Source organism: Oryza glaberrima, chromosome 1, assembly GCF_000147395.1.
Source record: "Oryza glaberrima chromosome 1, OglaRS2, whole genome shotgun sequence".
In the NCBI taxonomy this organism is placed as follows: Eukaryota; Viridiplantae; Streptophyta; class Magnoliopsida; order Poales; family Poaceae; genus Oryza; species Oryza glaberrima.
Genome location: NC_068326.1, coordinates 22,144,158 through 22,157,144, shown reverse-complemented (window position 1 = coordinate 22,157,144; position 12,987 = coordinate 22,144,158). Strand labels below are relative to the sequence as shown.

The window sequence follows — 12,987 nt, the reverse complement described above, 5'->3', positions numbered from 1 at the left end:
AGAAGGGTGTAGTGCTTGCTGAAGCTAGACGAAGTTAGAGGTAAAGAGGAAAGCAAGGAGCAGCAGAAGAAGCTTAGCCTCCAATTTAGAGAAGCAGCCATGTGCGCCGCCGCATTCGTAGGGAGTGGAACAGGAGACCAAGAAGCAACATGACGGCAATCAAAAAGCAGCCACATCCACCACACCATATCGTTGGCTACCACGAAGCATGATCTACGTGTCGTCCAGATCAGGGTCTGCATCCATGGCTTGCTTGAGGATGCCACCGCCGCTCCATGTAGGCAACCACTTGCATAGGAGAAGCTCGTCGGTAGTTGGGATTGGGAATGTAGAGTCGTGGGGTGAAGCAGCAACACCTATGGAGGCCATGATAGGGAGCTTCTACCTGCTGATGGGAGGTGGCTAGCGGCTAAGGAGCTCAAGCACCCAAAAGCCGCCACCACCACCGGCGCCACGCAAGAGTACTAGACGACTGGTGTAGGAGAGGGTGGTGGTCTTCGGCTGGTGAGGCGGTGGAATTGAGGACGGGTGAGATGGTGGAATTGAGGGGATGTGCGGTGGTCCAAACAACTGGCGGAGAGAGGAGGGGACATCTGCATGTAAATGGAGAAAGAGGGGAAGAGAGGAGAGGGAGAAGGGAAGAGAGATGGGTATGCCACTGATAGATGGGACCCACTAACTATTTTAAATTCTAGGCAAATTTTGCTATACGACACCGTGACTTCGCGTTTTAGCTGTCGGACACAGCACGAAGTAACTTTTGGGGGAAAACACTCCGAAAAGTTGGATATTTGCTGACGGACACCGCATGCATTAAAGTAATAATTTCCGGTTGAAGAGGAGAGAGAAATCGTGTGAAATGTCAAAAATGCCCTTGGGCCCACATGTCAACTTTCCTATCTATCCTCTCTCTATCACTCCTCTTCTCTCTCTATCCCACATGTTAGCGACGATGGTAGGCAGGCGAGGTCCAGTGGCGGTGGTGGCAGAGGCGGAGGCGTGAGGGCAAGGGCAGAGCGGACGCAACCAGCGACGTGCGGAGGAGCGCCGGCGCTGGCCGGACAGCGGGCGAGGTTCGGCGGTGGCATCTGCATGTGGAGGAGCGGCGTCGTGGTTGGACGGCAACGGCTGCAGCGCGCGGAGTGAGGAGCCGTCGCCCACGTAGAGTGAGGAGGGAGGGGCGCCGTCGATGGTCGACGCCGCTGTCTGGGCGTGCCGCTGGCCGGAGCCGTCGTCCTCCCGTCGCCACGGCCACTCCTCCCTCGCCCTCACGCCGCCGCCAGACCTTGCCTGCCCGCCGTCGTCACTGACATGTGGGATAGAGAGAGAAGTGAAGGAGGGGATATAAAGAGAAGAGAGATAGGAGAGCTGATATATATGGGCCCTATTACTGACATTTCATGTGATTTCTCTCTCCTCCCTAACCGGAAATTATTACTTTAATACGTGCGGTGTCGACCAGCAAATATTCAACTTTTGAGAATATCTTCCCCAAAAATCACTTCATGCGGTATCTTATAACTAAAACCGTAAATTCACGACGTACTTTAGCAAAATTTGCCTAAATTTTATAATGGTAATGCTACGTAAGCGTCCCGTAGACACCATGTTAGATGAAAAATCAGATTAACATGCCACGTAGGACGAATCATCCAATTCCAAACCATCGAGACTCGAGAGATTCAATTTATACTGGTGTGATAGTCGGGGACGTAAAGTGGATATACCCTCGTCCCCTGTCATTTGCCTATTTTGATCCGCTCAGCCACTTCTCCATCACCCGCGCCACGCATGTGCCACATGTGCCACTCGCGCATGCAAGTGGCGCTGCTCCTTTGCACCCATGCATGCAGGCCGGAGCGAGCAGTAGTAGTAGTTAGTTATTGCAAGCAACCTCAGCGATCGCATTCGCACGCCGAGTTTTCTTCCAATATCAGGACAACAACTCGTCCACCCTGCCCATTCGCTCGCTCGCTCGCTCGCCGTGCGTAGCTAGCTGCTAGTAGCTCGTTTCATCACGTTGCATTCGCGCCCGATCGAGCGGGCCGGAGCGCGCGTGCCGCCGGTGCCGGCGTGCGCGCCGTCGTCGCGACGGGCCGTGGTTCGATGCACGCCGCCGTGCCGTCACTTGCGAGAGTGGCAGACAGGGACGGCCGGGGCATGCGCAGCGGCAGCTAGCCCATATATGAACGGAGCCCACAACCCAGCATAGTAGTATAATGTAATGTGCCCGCCGCCAAGGAGGAGTGTCATCAGGATTGATCAGGCTAGCAATAATAATGTACAAATGGACTACGCGCGCGCATGCTTAGTCAGGATGGGGATGCATCGATCTGGTGCAAGCAAACGCTGAAACGCAGGAGTGCATCTTCCTATCACCTTAATTGATTGTTACTCCTTTGCTATTCGTCAGGTGACATCGTTTTCAAATTTCTATACTGGGGGAGGCGGGAATATAGGGCAGAGGGAGGGGTATTGCGGACTCGGTGCCGGTGAACCGGCTGGCTTATTTTTATTAGGGTTTTAGGATTGAAGGTGGGAGGGCGTTTGGGAGGCGGAGAGGGCGATTTTAAATAAGTGTTAAGGGTGGTGAAAACCAGCGGCGGACATTAAGGTGCCGGGGCCATGAGAATAGAGGAGGGTGATGAGCGGGGTTTACAGCGGATCTAGCAGTGTGAGCCGCCGGAGCCAGGGATGAGAGGCATGGCCGGAGAAAGGCACCATAGTTGAAAAAAAATGATGAACATACAGTGTTTACGGATCTAATCTTGGGGGAAGGGGGAAAGGAGGAGGGAAGTGCCAAGGAAGTGCGACTGATTGGCCTTGCCGCTAATGTCGATAAGGTGGACGGAGGTGGCGACGGTTGGGTATGGAGGAAACGATGAGAGAGGTGGAGTTTTGGTAATAACGCTTAACATGAATGTTGAATCAATTTGAATTGTTAAAAAATTGATTTATGTTGAAGGAAGAAATTCGTCGGCTGATATATAGTATCCCTTTGTACTAAAATATAGTTAACTTCATATAAAAAAATATAGTTAAATATATGTTTTTTTAAAGTAGCTATTTACTACTCCACCTTCGTCCCAAAATATATTTTTTTCTATGAATGTTTATGTTTTAGGACGGATGAAGTATATCTTTTATAGAAAGGGGTAAGCCTCTAATTGTTGTTATCAGTGTAATAGCCATATAGGGATGGGATGGAATAATCGTGCTGAGCCTGAGATTGAAACCGGCCGTCCACATCAATGGGATCACATCTGTCACCATCGACGGCCGATATATTGTTGCTTCTTCCATCCTCATGGTGACAATAACATGCACTGTGTAGTTTGCCACTCATGGTGATAACGAGATACATTGTTTAGATCGCTGGCTAAAAAAAATCTACGCCGATTTTTGGAATCGGTAATGATCTTGGCCGTGCAGGTTACTGGACTGATTGACGGCTGTGTGCATGCCACCTAAATGATTATGAGGATGGATTCTAATCTCTCGGTGGACGTCCACCCGTTTTTTTGCATGCCACCTAAATGATTATGAAAAAAATCCAAAAAAATTCACAAGATAGGTTAATACGTAATATATCACTTCACAAACATGCAAGTTTAAATTCGACTTTTACAAGTTGTAACAAAAATAACAAATCAAACTCTAACTAGTATACGTATATTCACAGTCAAATTTGTTATTTTTGTTACAATTCGTAGAAGTCGAATTTGAACTTGCATGTTTGTGAAGTGATATATTACATATTAACCTATTATGTCAATTTTTTTGAAAATTTTTCATAACCATTTAGATGACATGCAACAAACGGGTGAACGTCCACCCGAGTGTTTAAAAGAGTTTCCCCAGTGTGCATGTATGGTTGAAGTTGGAGTATTGTGCGTCGGGATAATGGGATTTTTTCGATCGGTTGATTGGCTCCGGCGCTGGTCGGCTTTGTTGCTCCGCTGCCTGCTTGCTTACGGTATGCGTCCCACTTCCTAAGATAGAATCAACTAATCCTTTCTGATAATATATATTAATACTTCTTTTTTTGCAATTGGAGACACTTCGTCAGATGCACGGTGTTTCTTCCTTGCCGAGAATCAATGATCATTTGAGATGTTCCATCACTAATTGCAACATTTGATATGCTTTAACCAGATGCAAAACTCAAAAATATACTAATGCAACATTAAAAAAACCAATACGTACGAGAAACAATCAACAACATGAAGAAAAAGAATTATTGACAATCAACTTCAATATGGTGAGCGCACGCCTTCAATGCGACAATACATATTATTTGCAAGTACAACAATATGTAAAAAAAAAGAGAATATAATAAGATGAAACAAGATAAACAATGAATTATTAGCCTTCTTCCTCTACTCGAGTGGCCGGATCCGCTTTCTTCCTCTACTCTCTAGTGGCTAGATCTAGGCTCCTCATGAAAAACAAGCAGGATTCCTCACTTTGGGTAACCACTCCACTCTCGGACAAACATAGTGAGGGCCGAGGACTTGGAAGATTTGGAAGGCGGAGGTGCAGCCCACCTATGAGTAAGCAAAAGTGTGCGGCCCTCCTATGAGACATATTAATTTATAAATATGCAAAGTTAAATTCACTGTCTACAAGTTATAACAAAAAGAACAATGGTTGGTTTGGTTTGTGGCCTAGATAGGCCTTAACAAATTTTGTCAATGCCAAATTTTGGTAAGTTTTGGCATGACTAATTTTGATAAGGTAAAATTGTGTCTGGATTGAAGCCAAAATAGTCTAAGTTCACTATTGAAATGGCCTATTTTCTTAGGGGGCTTTTAACTATTTGCCACTTTTAGATTTGGCAAATAACTATTTGCCACCTCTATCTCAATGACATGTGAGTCTACATGTGTCTATGACATGTGGGCCTAGTGGCAAAAAGTTAATTGCCACATCTAAATATGGCAAATGGTTAAATATCTCATTTTCTTAGGTATGTCAAAATTTAGCTTTAAACCAAATAGATACTAAACACTATTAAAATTGACAAATATTGGTAAGCCTAATTTAGGCCCTAAACCAAACCTGCCCCAAATCAAAGTGAAACTAATTAATATACATTCACATTTATATTTATTAGTTTAGGTACGACTCGTAAAAGTCGAATGACTCGCATGTACATGTTTGTACAGTGATATAACTCATTAATCTTACTTATTAATTTTTTTTAAATATTTTAATAACTTTTTAGATGATATGTAATAAACCTCTCGAGGATGAAAACTCTTTCCCGGATGCACGCCAATCCACCGGACAGTCAATTCAATGAACCATCCCACTGGACACTGGCGCATCCGCGCATGCACACCAGAGTGCAATATGGACTGACCCGACCATGCATCAACCGTGCGTCGTCTATAAATACGAGGCAAATGCGCCACGATCCTCAGCTCACAAGTCACAAGCAACACAGAGTGAAAAAAAATGGCACGGGTTCCCGTCTATCGCCACCTTCGCGTCGCGCTGCTTGCTCTCCTCGTGGTCGCCGTCGCCGCCGCGGCGGCGGCGCGCGGGGATCAGCCGCGTCGCGGGCATAGCATGGCCGCGCGGCACGAGCGGTGGATGGCCAGGTTCGGGCGCGCGTACGCGGACGCCGCCGAGAAGGCGCGGCGGATGGAGGTGTTCGCGGCCAACGCGGAGCGCGTCGACGCCGCCAACCGCGCGGGCGGCGACCGCACCTACACGCTCGGCCTCAACCAGTTCTCCGACCTCACCGACGACGAGTTCGCGCGGGCGCACCTCGGGTACAGCTGGGCGCCGCCGCCGCCGTCGCACCGGCATGGCCACCGCGCCGAGAATGGCACCGCCGCGGCGGCGGCGGATGACACGGACGTGCCGGACAGCCTCGACTGGAGGGTTCGCGGCGCCGTCACGGAGGTCAAGAACCAACGCAGCTGCGGTGAGAACCACTCCCGAACACAAACACGTCAATGGCATAGCTCACGCAGTGGCGTATGTCGAAAATTGATTCATTGGTATCATAACGTATCTACTAATATCATAATATGCTAATTATATTTAGATCATGGTGTTATAATACATGGATAAACAATTTACCTATAGGTTTTCCGAAAGTCGTCGGTGTCGCCTGGACATCGGCCGTTACACCGTAGATCAGCTCATGTGTACTGTACGGCGTTCGTTGCAGGGAGTTGCTGGGCGTTCGCGGCGGTGGCGGCGACGGAGGGGCTCGTCCAGCTCGCCACGGGCAACCTCGTGTCGCTCTCGGAGCAGCAGGTGCTCGACTGCACCGGCGGCGCCAACACCTGCAGCGGTGGCGACGTGTCCGCGGCGCTCCACTACATCGCCGCGAGCGGCGGGCTGCAGACGGAGGCGGCCTACGCGTACGGCGGGCAGCAGGGCGCGTGCCGCGCCGGCGGGTTCGTCGCGCCGAACTCGGCGGCCGCCGTCGGCGGCGCCCGGTGGGCGCGGCTGTACGGCGACGAGGGCGCGCTGCAGGCGCTCGCCGCCGGCCAGCCGGTGGTCGTGGTCGTGGAGGCCTCCGAGCCGGACTTCCGGCACTACAGGAGCGGGGTCTACGCCGGGAGCGCCGCGTGCGGGCGGCGGCTCAACCACGCCGTCACGGTGGTGGGCTACGGCGCGGCGGCGGACGGCGGCGGGGAGTACTGGCTGGTGAAGAACCAGTGGGGGACGTGGTGGGGCGAGGGCGGCTACATGCGCGTCGCGCGCGGCGGCGCCGGCGGCGGCAACTGCGGCATCGCCACCTACGCCTTCTACCCGACCATGGACAGCTAGCTCAACTGAGCACTGGACAGTGAACACTAGACTGATGCAAATATGTACTAATATTGATAAGAATGTTACGCCTAATGCAAATATGTAATATGTGTGGGCGTCTGGCTTCTAAGTGATAAGCTATTAAGCCATAGTTAAGGAGTATATAGTAGATAAAATGATTATGAAACCAGAACTGTATCGACATATGCAGTTAAAGAAACTGATGTCGGTAATGGATGGAGCAAATAAGCACTTGTACACATTAAGAAAAGATGATTCAGAAAATTCAGGACATGCTTATTGCACACAACATTTTTCTGTCTTTTTACTGTTCCAACGAAGAGGAACTATTCATCGAGATAATATTAGTAACCAACATAAACTGCTGCGTTCACTATATAGCAATCATCGTTTTTATCTCCCATTGCTTCTAGGCATACGCCACTTGAACAGATCATCCCACCGTCCACAACCTCAAAGCTGATAATTTTACCACTGCAAACAATGAGAAAATAGCATAAGGCGGCGCTTTTGCTACGTCATATGTAAACCAAATCAAGATGCACACTATCAGTATCATCAGATTAAGGCTATAAACACGCTGCTAATGATCATTCTGGACAAATGAGATCCATTGAGTATCTCAGACATTGTTTGATTACGAGTTGTTGTTAGCAAAGAAATGCTTTACATCCAAGCAGCTGAGTCCAGGCCATTAATAATTCTGGTGTGTTCTTCCTTTTATATATTTGATCATGCTTACTGCCACATCTAAATATCTAATATTACTGTAAAATGCAACCATGAATACGAGTTCATGGAAACTGTCTGCGCACTCTAAATATTTCTCTTGCTGATATTTCATTTTCAGTAAGTCGTGAAAATCGTATGAGTCCATATGGCTTTCTTTTGTATGGCTGCTTTCTATCTCAGCAAACATCACACAGTACAGTATTGCAACTATTAAACATTCCTACAACGCTAATGTGAATCAATTTGTCATGGCAACATGGATTTACCTGCTTGTTATGCACACTAGTTAGCACAAAATGTTATAGTTTGCCACTTTGGCTTTTGTCTGAGATACTGTAAGCTGAAACCATGTAATACTTTCACATCTGAAGGACATTCTGGAGCACTGGTGTTGAACATTCAAAACCCTCTTATGTAGTAAGTATAGTGCTGACCACACTGTATTGTGTACTTGATAAAAGATGGTATTTATTTGCCTAAGACGCTGTGATGACTTTAAGGATGAAGTTTTTATAGAAATATGATCAAAAGGAAAAGCAGGTGGTGATAGAAAAAATAATCAAATATGCTAAAAGGTGAGACTGTATTGATCGAGGGTCACTGAACTACCCGGTTCTACTTTATTATATACATAAAAAATCTTAGTTAGAGATCACAGCTACACTCAATAAGCATTCAATTTGAAGGTAAACACATTGGATAACCACATCTATCTTTTGTAGTTATGGGAAACTGGTTACAATTTTGAAAGAACTAGAACACATTAAACTTTTTTTTTTCAAATCTAAGCCCTTGACTGCCTCAGATTTTGTTATTAAAGAGCTAAGGGCTCTTTTCAATACAATTAGCTTATGAAAATCATTAGTGTTGGAAATAGTGAGCAACTGAGCAATGTTGGGTAATGAAGAGGATCCGTACTTGATCTTGCCATATGGTTATGAACATAATCACAAGGAACAATTGTACTGAACAAATAAACATGATAGCTCATGTTCCTCTACACCACATTTGTTCACCATGTCCATGAGTTACCTAACCTAGATATTGCCAATCATACCAAGGTTCAAACTTACTACTATAATGCGAGCTAGTATGGTACACAACCGACCAAAACATGCTCAATAAACTTGTAGGGGTACTCATTGCATCCATTTCTGATTCAGCGTTCCAACAAGAAGATCCCAATTTTACTAATAAGCACGAAGAGAACACAGAAAGAGTGCTCACTAGGGGAAGACGGCCTTGACTCTCTCAACGTCCAGCAAGTGCTGCGTTGGCCTCGGCACCCCGAGCTTGATCTGCAGCTTCATCTGCTCCGTGTTCACCCCAGGAATGGATCCTTCATACACCAAAACAGCTCAGTTAATCAACGATAGGAAACAAAAAGAACAGGTGAAGAATTTGGCGTGCGGATGAGGTGTTCGACGGAATGTCTCAGAGACAGGGGAGGCGAGCTGTGGGGGAGGCTACCGCTGCGGAAGGCCGGGATGGAGTTGGAGGTGATGGCGTCCCTGCAGGCGCGCACGGCGGCGGCGGTGACGTCCTGCCCGTGCTGGTCGTACCCGACGCCCATCTCCACGAACAGCAGCCTCATGGCCTCCTGCTGCCCCTCCCCGCCACCGCACGCCTGGGTCTGCGCCGCCTCCATCTCCATGGGAGACGACGAGGAGGCGACCGCTCTCGCTACTCCTGCGGCGGGCGGCGCCGGGTTCTCCGGCCTAAGGGATCTGATCCGGCAGCGAGGCGGCCGGCGGCAGGAGGAGGTGGAGGGGAGCAGCGGTGGTGTTGGTTTGGTCGGGCGGGGGAGGAGGAGGAGGCAGCTGGGGGATGATGCTGCTGACATCATCATCATCATCATCCTTCCGCTGTTTCAATAAGCCGACGAAATATAGCCATCGTGTGACCATTATGATTGTTGATCAAGGTCAAATGGAGTTGCAGAATACACCCTCTGTTTTCAAATTAAGTTCCATCTTATAGTTTTAAAACGAAGGGTGTAGTTGGATCTGCTAAAACATCACTGCTATACTACTTCCGTTTTAAATTACTTGTTATTTTAATTTTTTTTCTTAGCTAAAGTTATGATTTATGACCACTAATTTTTAAAAATTCATATAGTTTAACTATATGTGAAATATGTATTATAAAATTATTTCTCATGACGGATCTTAAAATATAAATCATCTAAATTAAACTATATGTCTTCTAAAAAAATATTAAACTATATGAGTTTATAAAAATTACTAGTTAAAAAATAAAATATTTGATTTAGGACATATCTTAAATGACTGAATACGAAAGTCGCGACAACATGGTATCCAGAAAATTAAGTCACCGATTATGTGCTTACCCGTGTCATGTTAATCATATTGTTATCTCCTACGTACGATTAATAACGAACTAGTGTTGTGGCCTATGCAAACTGCGCGGCTAGCTTCCTTATTTTCTATTCCAAATTTTCATTTATTTCTAAATTGTATTTTTATATAGATTGTAAACTCTTATTTTAGTATTTTTTAATTTTTATTTTTATAAATTAAAGTTATAAATTGTATTTCTATATGGACTCATACGTCTACTTCTATTTTCTTTTTTTAATTTCAAATTTTAGTTAGTTCTAAATTGTATACTGATATGGATTGTTTTTTCTTTCAATATTTTTTTAATTTCGAATTTTGGCTATTTAAAATTGTATTTCTATATTGTCTCTATTATTCTTTTTCTCTGATTCCATATTTTAATTAATTATAAATTGACACCAGTATGAACTCTAGCCTTCTCTTCCAATATTCATTATTTTTTAATTATCTATGTAAATTGTTTTTCTATATGGACTTTAATTAATATGAGAATTTCTAGGGCCAGCAAACGTGGAGTCTAATTTTCTTAGGCTGTGTTTAGATCCAGGGTGAAAATTTTTGCCCTATCACATCGGATATACTGAAACACATTTGAAGTATTAAATGTAGTCTAATAACAAAACAAATTACAGAATCCGCCTATAAAATGCGAGACGAATTTATTAAGCCTAAATAATCCGTCATTAGCAAATGTTTACTCTAGCACCACATTATCAAATCATGTAGCAATTAGGCTTAAAAATTCGCCTCGCAAATTAGTCACAATCTGTGCAATTAGTTATTTTTTTCGCCTATATTTAATATTTCATACATGTGTTAAAACGTTCGATGTGACAGGATGAAAAAACTTGTTAGCGGATCTAAACATGTCCTTATTACTTAAATAAGTTAATGCATTAGTTCTTAATCCAATTGGTTAAATTAGAAATAAACTTTGTGAATGTGGTTTGTTTGGTCATGTCCATCTCAAGCTTTTTTTACTCCGATTCCTATAGTTAGTTTAAGCTTCCGTAAAAAAAATTATATAACTATATAACTATTATGGCCGTGTTTAGTTGTTTAGGTGTAAAAATTTTGAAGTATACGGACACACATTTGAAGTATTAAATATAGACTAACAACAAAACAAATTATAGATTCCGCTTGTAAACTGCAAGACGAATTTATTAAGCCTAATTAATCTGTCATTAGCAAATGTTTACTGTAGCATCACATTATCAAATCATGTTATAATTAGGCTTAAAAGATTCGTCTCGCAATTTACATGCAAATTGTGCAATTGATTTTTTTCATCCGCATTTAATGCTCTATACATGTGTCCAAACATTTGATGTGACGTTTTTGGCAAACAAATTTTGGAATCTAAACACACCCTATATTAAATCTAAACTGTTATAATCTGGATCTACTATGACCCAATGGTTATTTTTTTCTCTTTTTTCTTGATTAAAATTAGAATTTCTATTTTTCTTGTCCGTTTTCACTATTTTCTATCTTTCTTGTTCAATTGGAATTTTTTTTGTCCGTTTCCAAGTTTTTTTTTTGGTCCGTTTCAGCTCTTAGGTTTATCTTTTTTGTCCGTTTCTAAGTTTTTTTGTCCGATTGGAATTTTTTTTTTGTCCGTTTCTAAGTTTGTTTTTTTTGCAAAGTACTCCTTCTATTTTTCTTTTTTTCTTTAAATTAACGTGGGATTTTCTAGACCGTGAGAGCGAATGTGGAGGCTCCTTTTTCTATTACTATATAGATATAATAGATTTAGCTACCTACATCCTCTAAAAAAAGCTACCTACATCAGATCCATGTCATCTAATCCCAGCCTTACCAAATAATTTGGTACTACTAGACTAGTAGTAGAGTTTTAAGTAGGACAATATATTCTATGTGCACACATCCTAATGCAGTTACTACGTTATACACTCACTCACTGGGCACTGGCGACCATAGGATCTCAATCGGATGGATTGGATCCAAACGGGACAATTTCGTAGTAAACTGCCCGCTTCTTCACCTGTCGTTTGTTCCCGAAGCAATCGATTGTTGATGACCTCGGGATGGCAAGCAGCCAGCCAGCCACATTTCACGGCAGACGGCATCCTGCGTCACCGACGCCGTGGTCGGTGGAAAATGGCCGTGGCCGTGGTCGGTGGAAAGCGGCGGCGGATCCCTCTGGCATTTGGATACAAGCGGCAGCGGACAGGCAGACGACGCCCAGCAGCGGACGAGAGAGGCGATAGCTAGCGGGATCGCAAAACAGGAATAGGGGAACGACGGAAAAGAACTGCTAAGAAGAATTGCTTGATTGACAGTTCGTGGATCGATCCAGATCGAGCCGAACCTGGAGCGAGCGCCGCGCATTGACATCTCTCGCGTGAGCCGAGCCGAGCGGGGTGCGGATGGAGCCGTGGGGGCTGGCCGTCGGATGGGCGACTCATCCACGCGTACGTCATGCATCTGCGTAGGGCCGGGTTGAACGGAATGAGGTTTGCACCTCGTATGCACATAATTTTTTTCCGACCATGCAATAGGCCGGAGAGGTCATCACGACGAACCCACTCTGATCCCGCCGATGCCGTCGCCACCGCCGCCGCTGCCACCAGCATCGATCGACAAGAGGAGGCGTGCAACACCTTCGATGAGGACGACACTGACTTCAATCTTCCATTGATTGTGAGCATAGACACCTTCTAACAGGGATTTTGATTGCGGGAGGCATCTTGATTTCTCATTTCATCTTCTTCAAGCAATCTCCCGTGAGCATGGTCTACCGAGAAGATTCAATCCGCCGCCGGCGTCCTGCCGCACGTACGGGGAAGGAGACAATTAAGGTGGGGGAGAAGTAGCAGGAGCCTAGATAAAGAGAAGAGATAAATCTAAGGGTTATTTGCGAAACCACTGGTGAAAAAGCGGGGCGTTTTCTACAAATTGCCCTGATTATATCCTATCCATCCATCCGATTGAGATCCTAGCTACGACTGACAGCGAGTGAGTGCACGAGGCAATGAGACATTTACAGTTTGAAGATGACGATATGCTGTGTGGTAGAACTTCTATAGTGAGGGGGCGAAGGACTTTAAGAGATGCTACGGCGTCCTGATTGTTT

The 12,987-nt window shown here is 45.2% G+C and overlaps 2 protein-coding genes across 2 annotated transcripts; one reads left to right on the top strand and one right to left on the bottom strand.

Annotated features, from left to right (window-relative positions):
- Window positions 1-5,450: 5,450 nt before the first annotated feature.
- LOC127763095 (ervatamin-C-like) lies at window positions 5,451-7,084 on the top strand. The gene is made up of 2 exons (XM_052287696.1): window positions 5,451-5,935; window positions 6,185-7,084. Exons 1-2 carry the CDS (start codon window positions 5,461-5,463, stop codon window positions 6,790-6,792), a joined length of 1,083 nt encoding a protein of 360 aa, XP_052143656.1. The 5' UTR covers window positions 5,451-5,460; the 3' UTR covers window positions 6,793-7,084.
- LOC127763099 (uncharacterized) lies at window positions 6,986-9,413 on the bottom strand. The gene is made up of 3 exons (XM_052287710.1): window positions 8,998-9,413; window positions 8,755-8,866; window positions 6,986-7,269 (listed from the first exon to the last, which is right to left on the bottom strand). Exons 1-3 carry the CDS (start codon window positions 9,383-9,385, stop codon window positions 7,140-7,142), a joined length of 630 nt encoding a protein of 209 aa, XP_052143670.1. The 5' UTR covers window positions 9,386-9,413; the 3' UTR covers window positions 6,986-7,139.
- Between the last annotated feature and the right edge of the window lie 3,574 nt (window positions 9,414-12,987).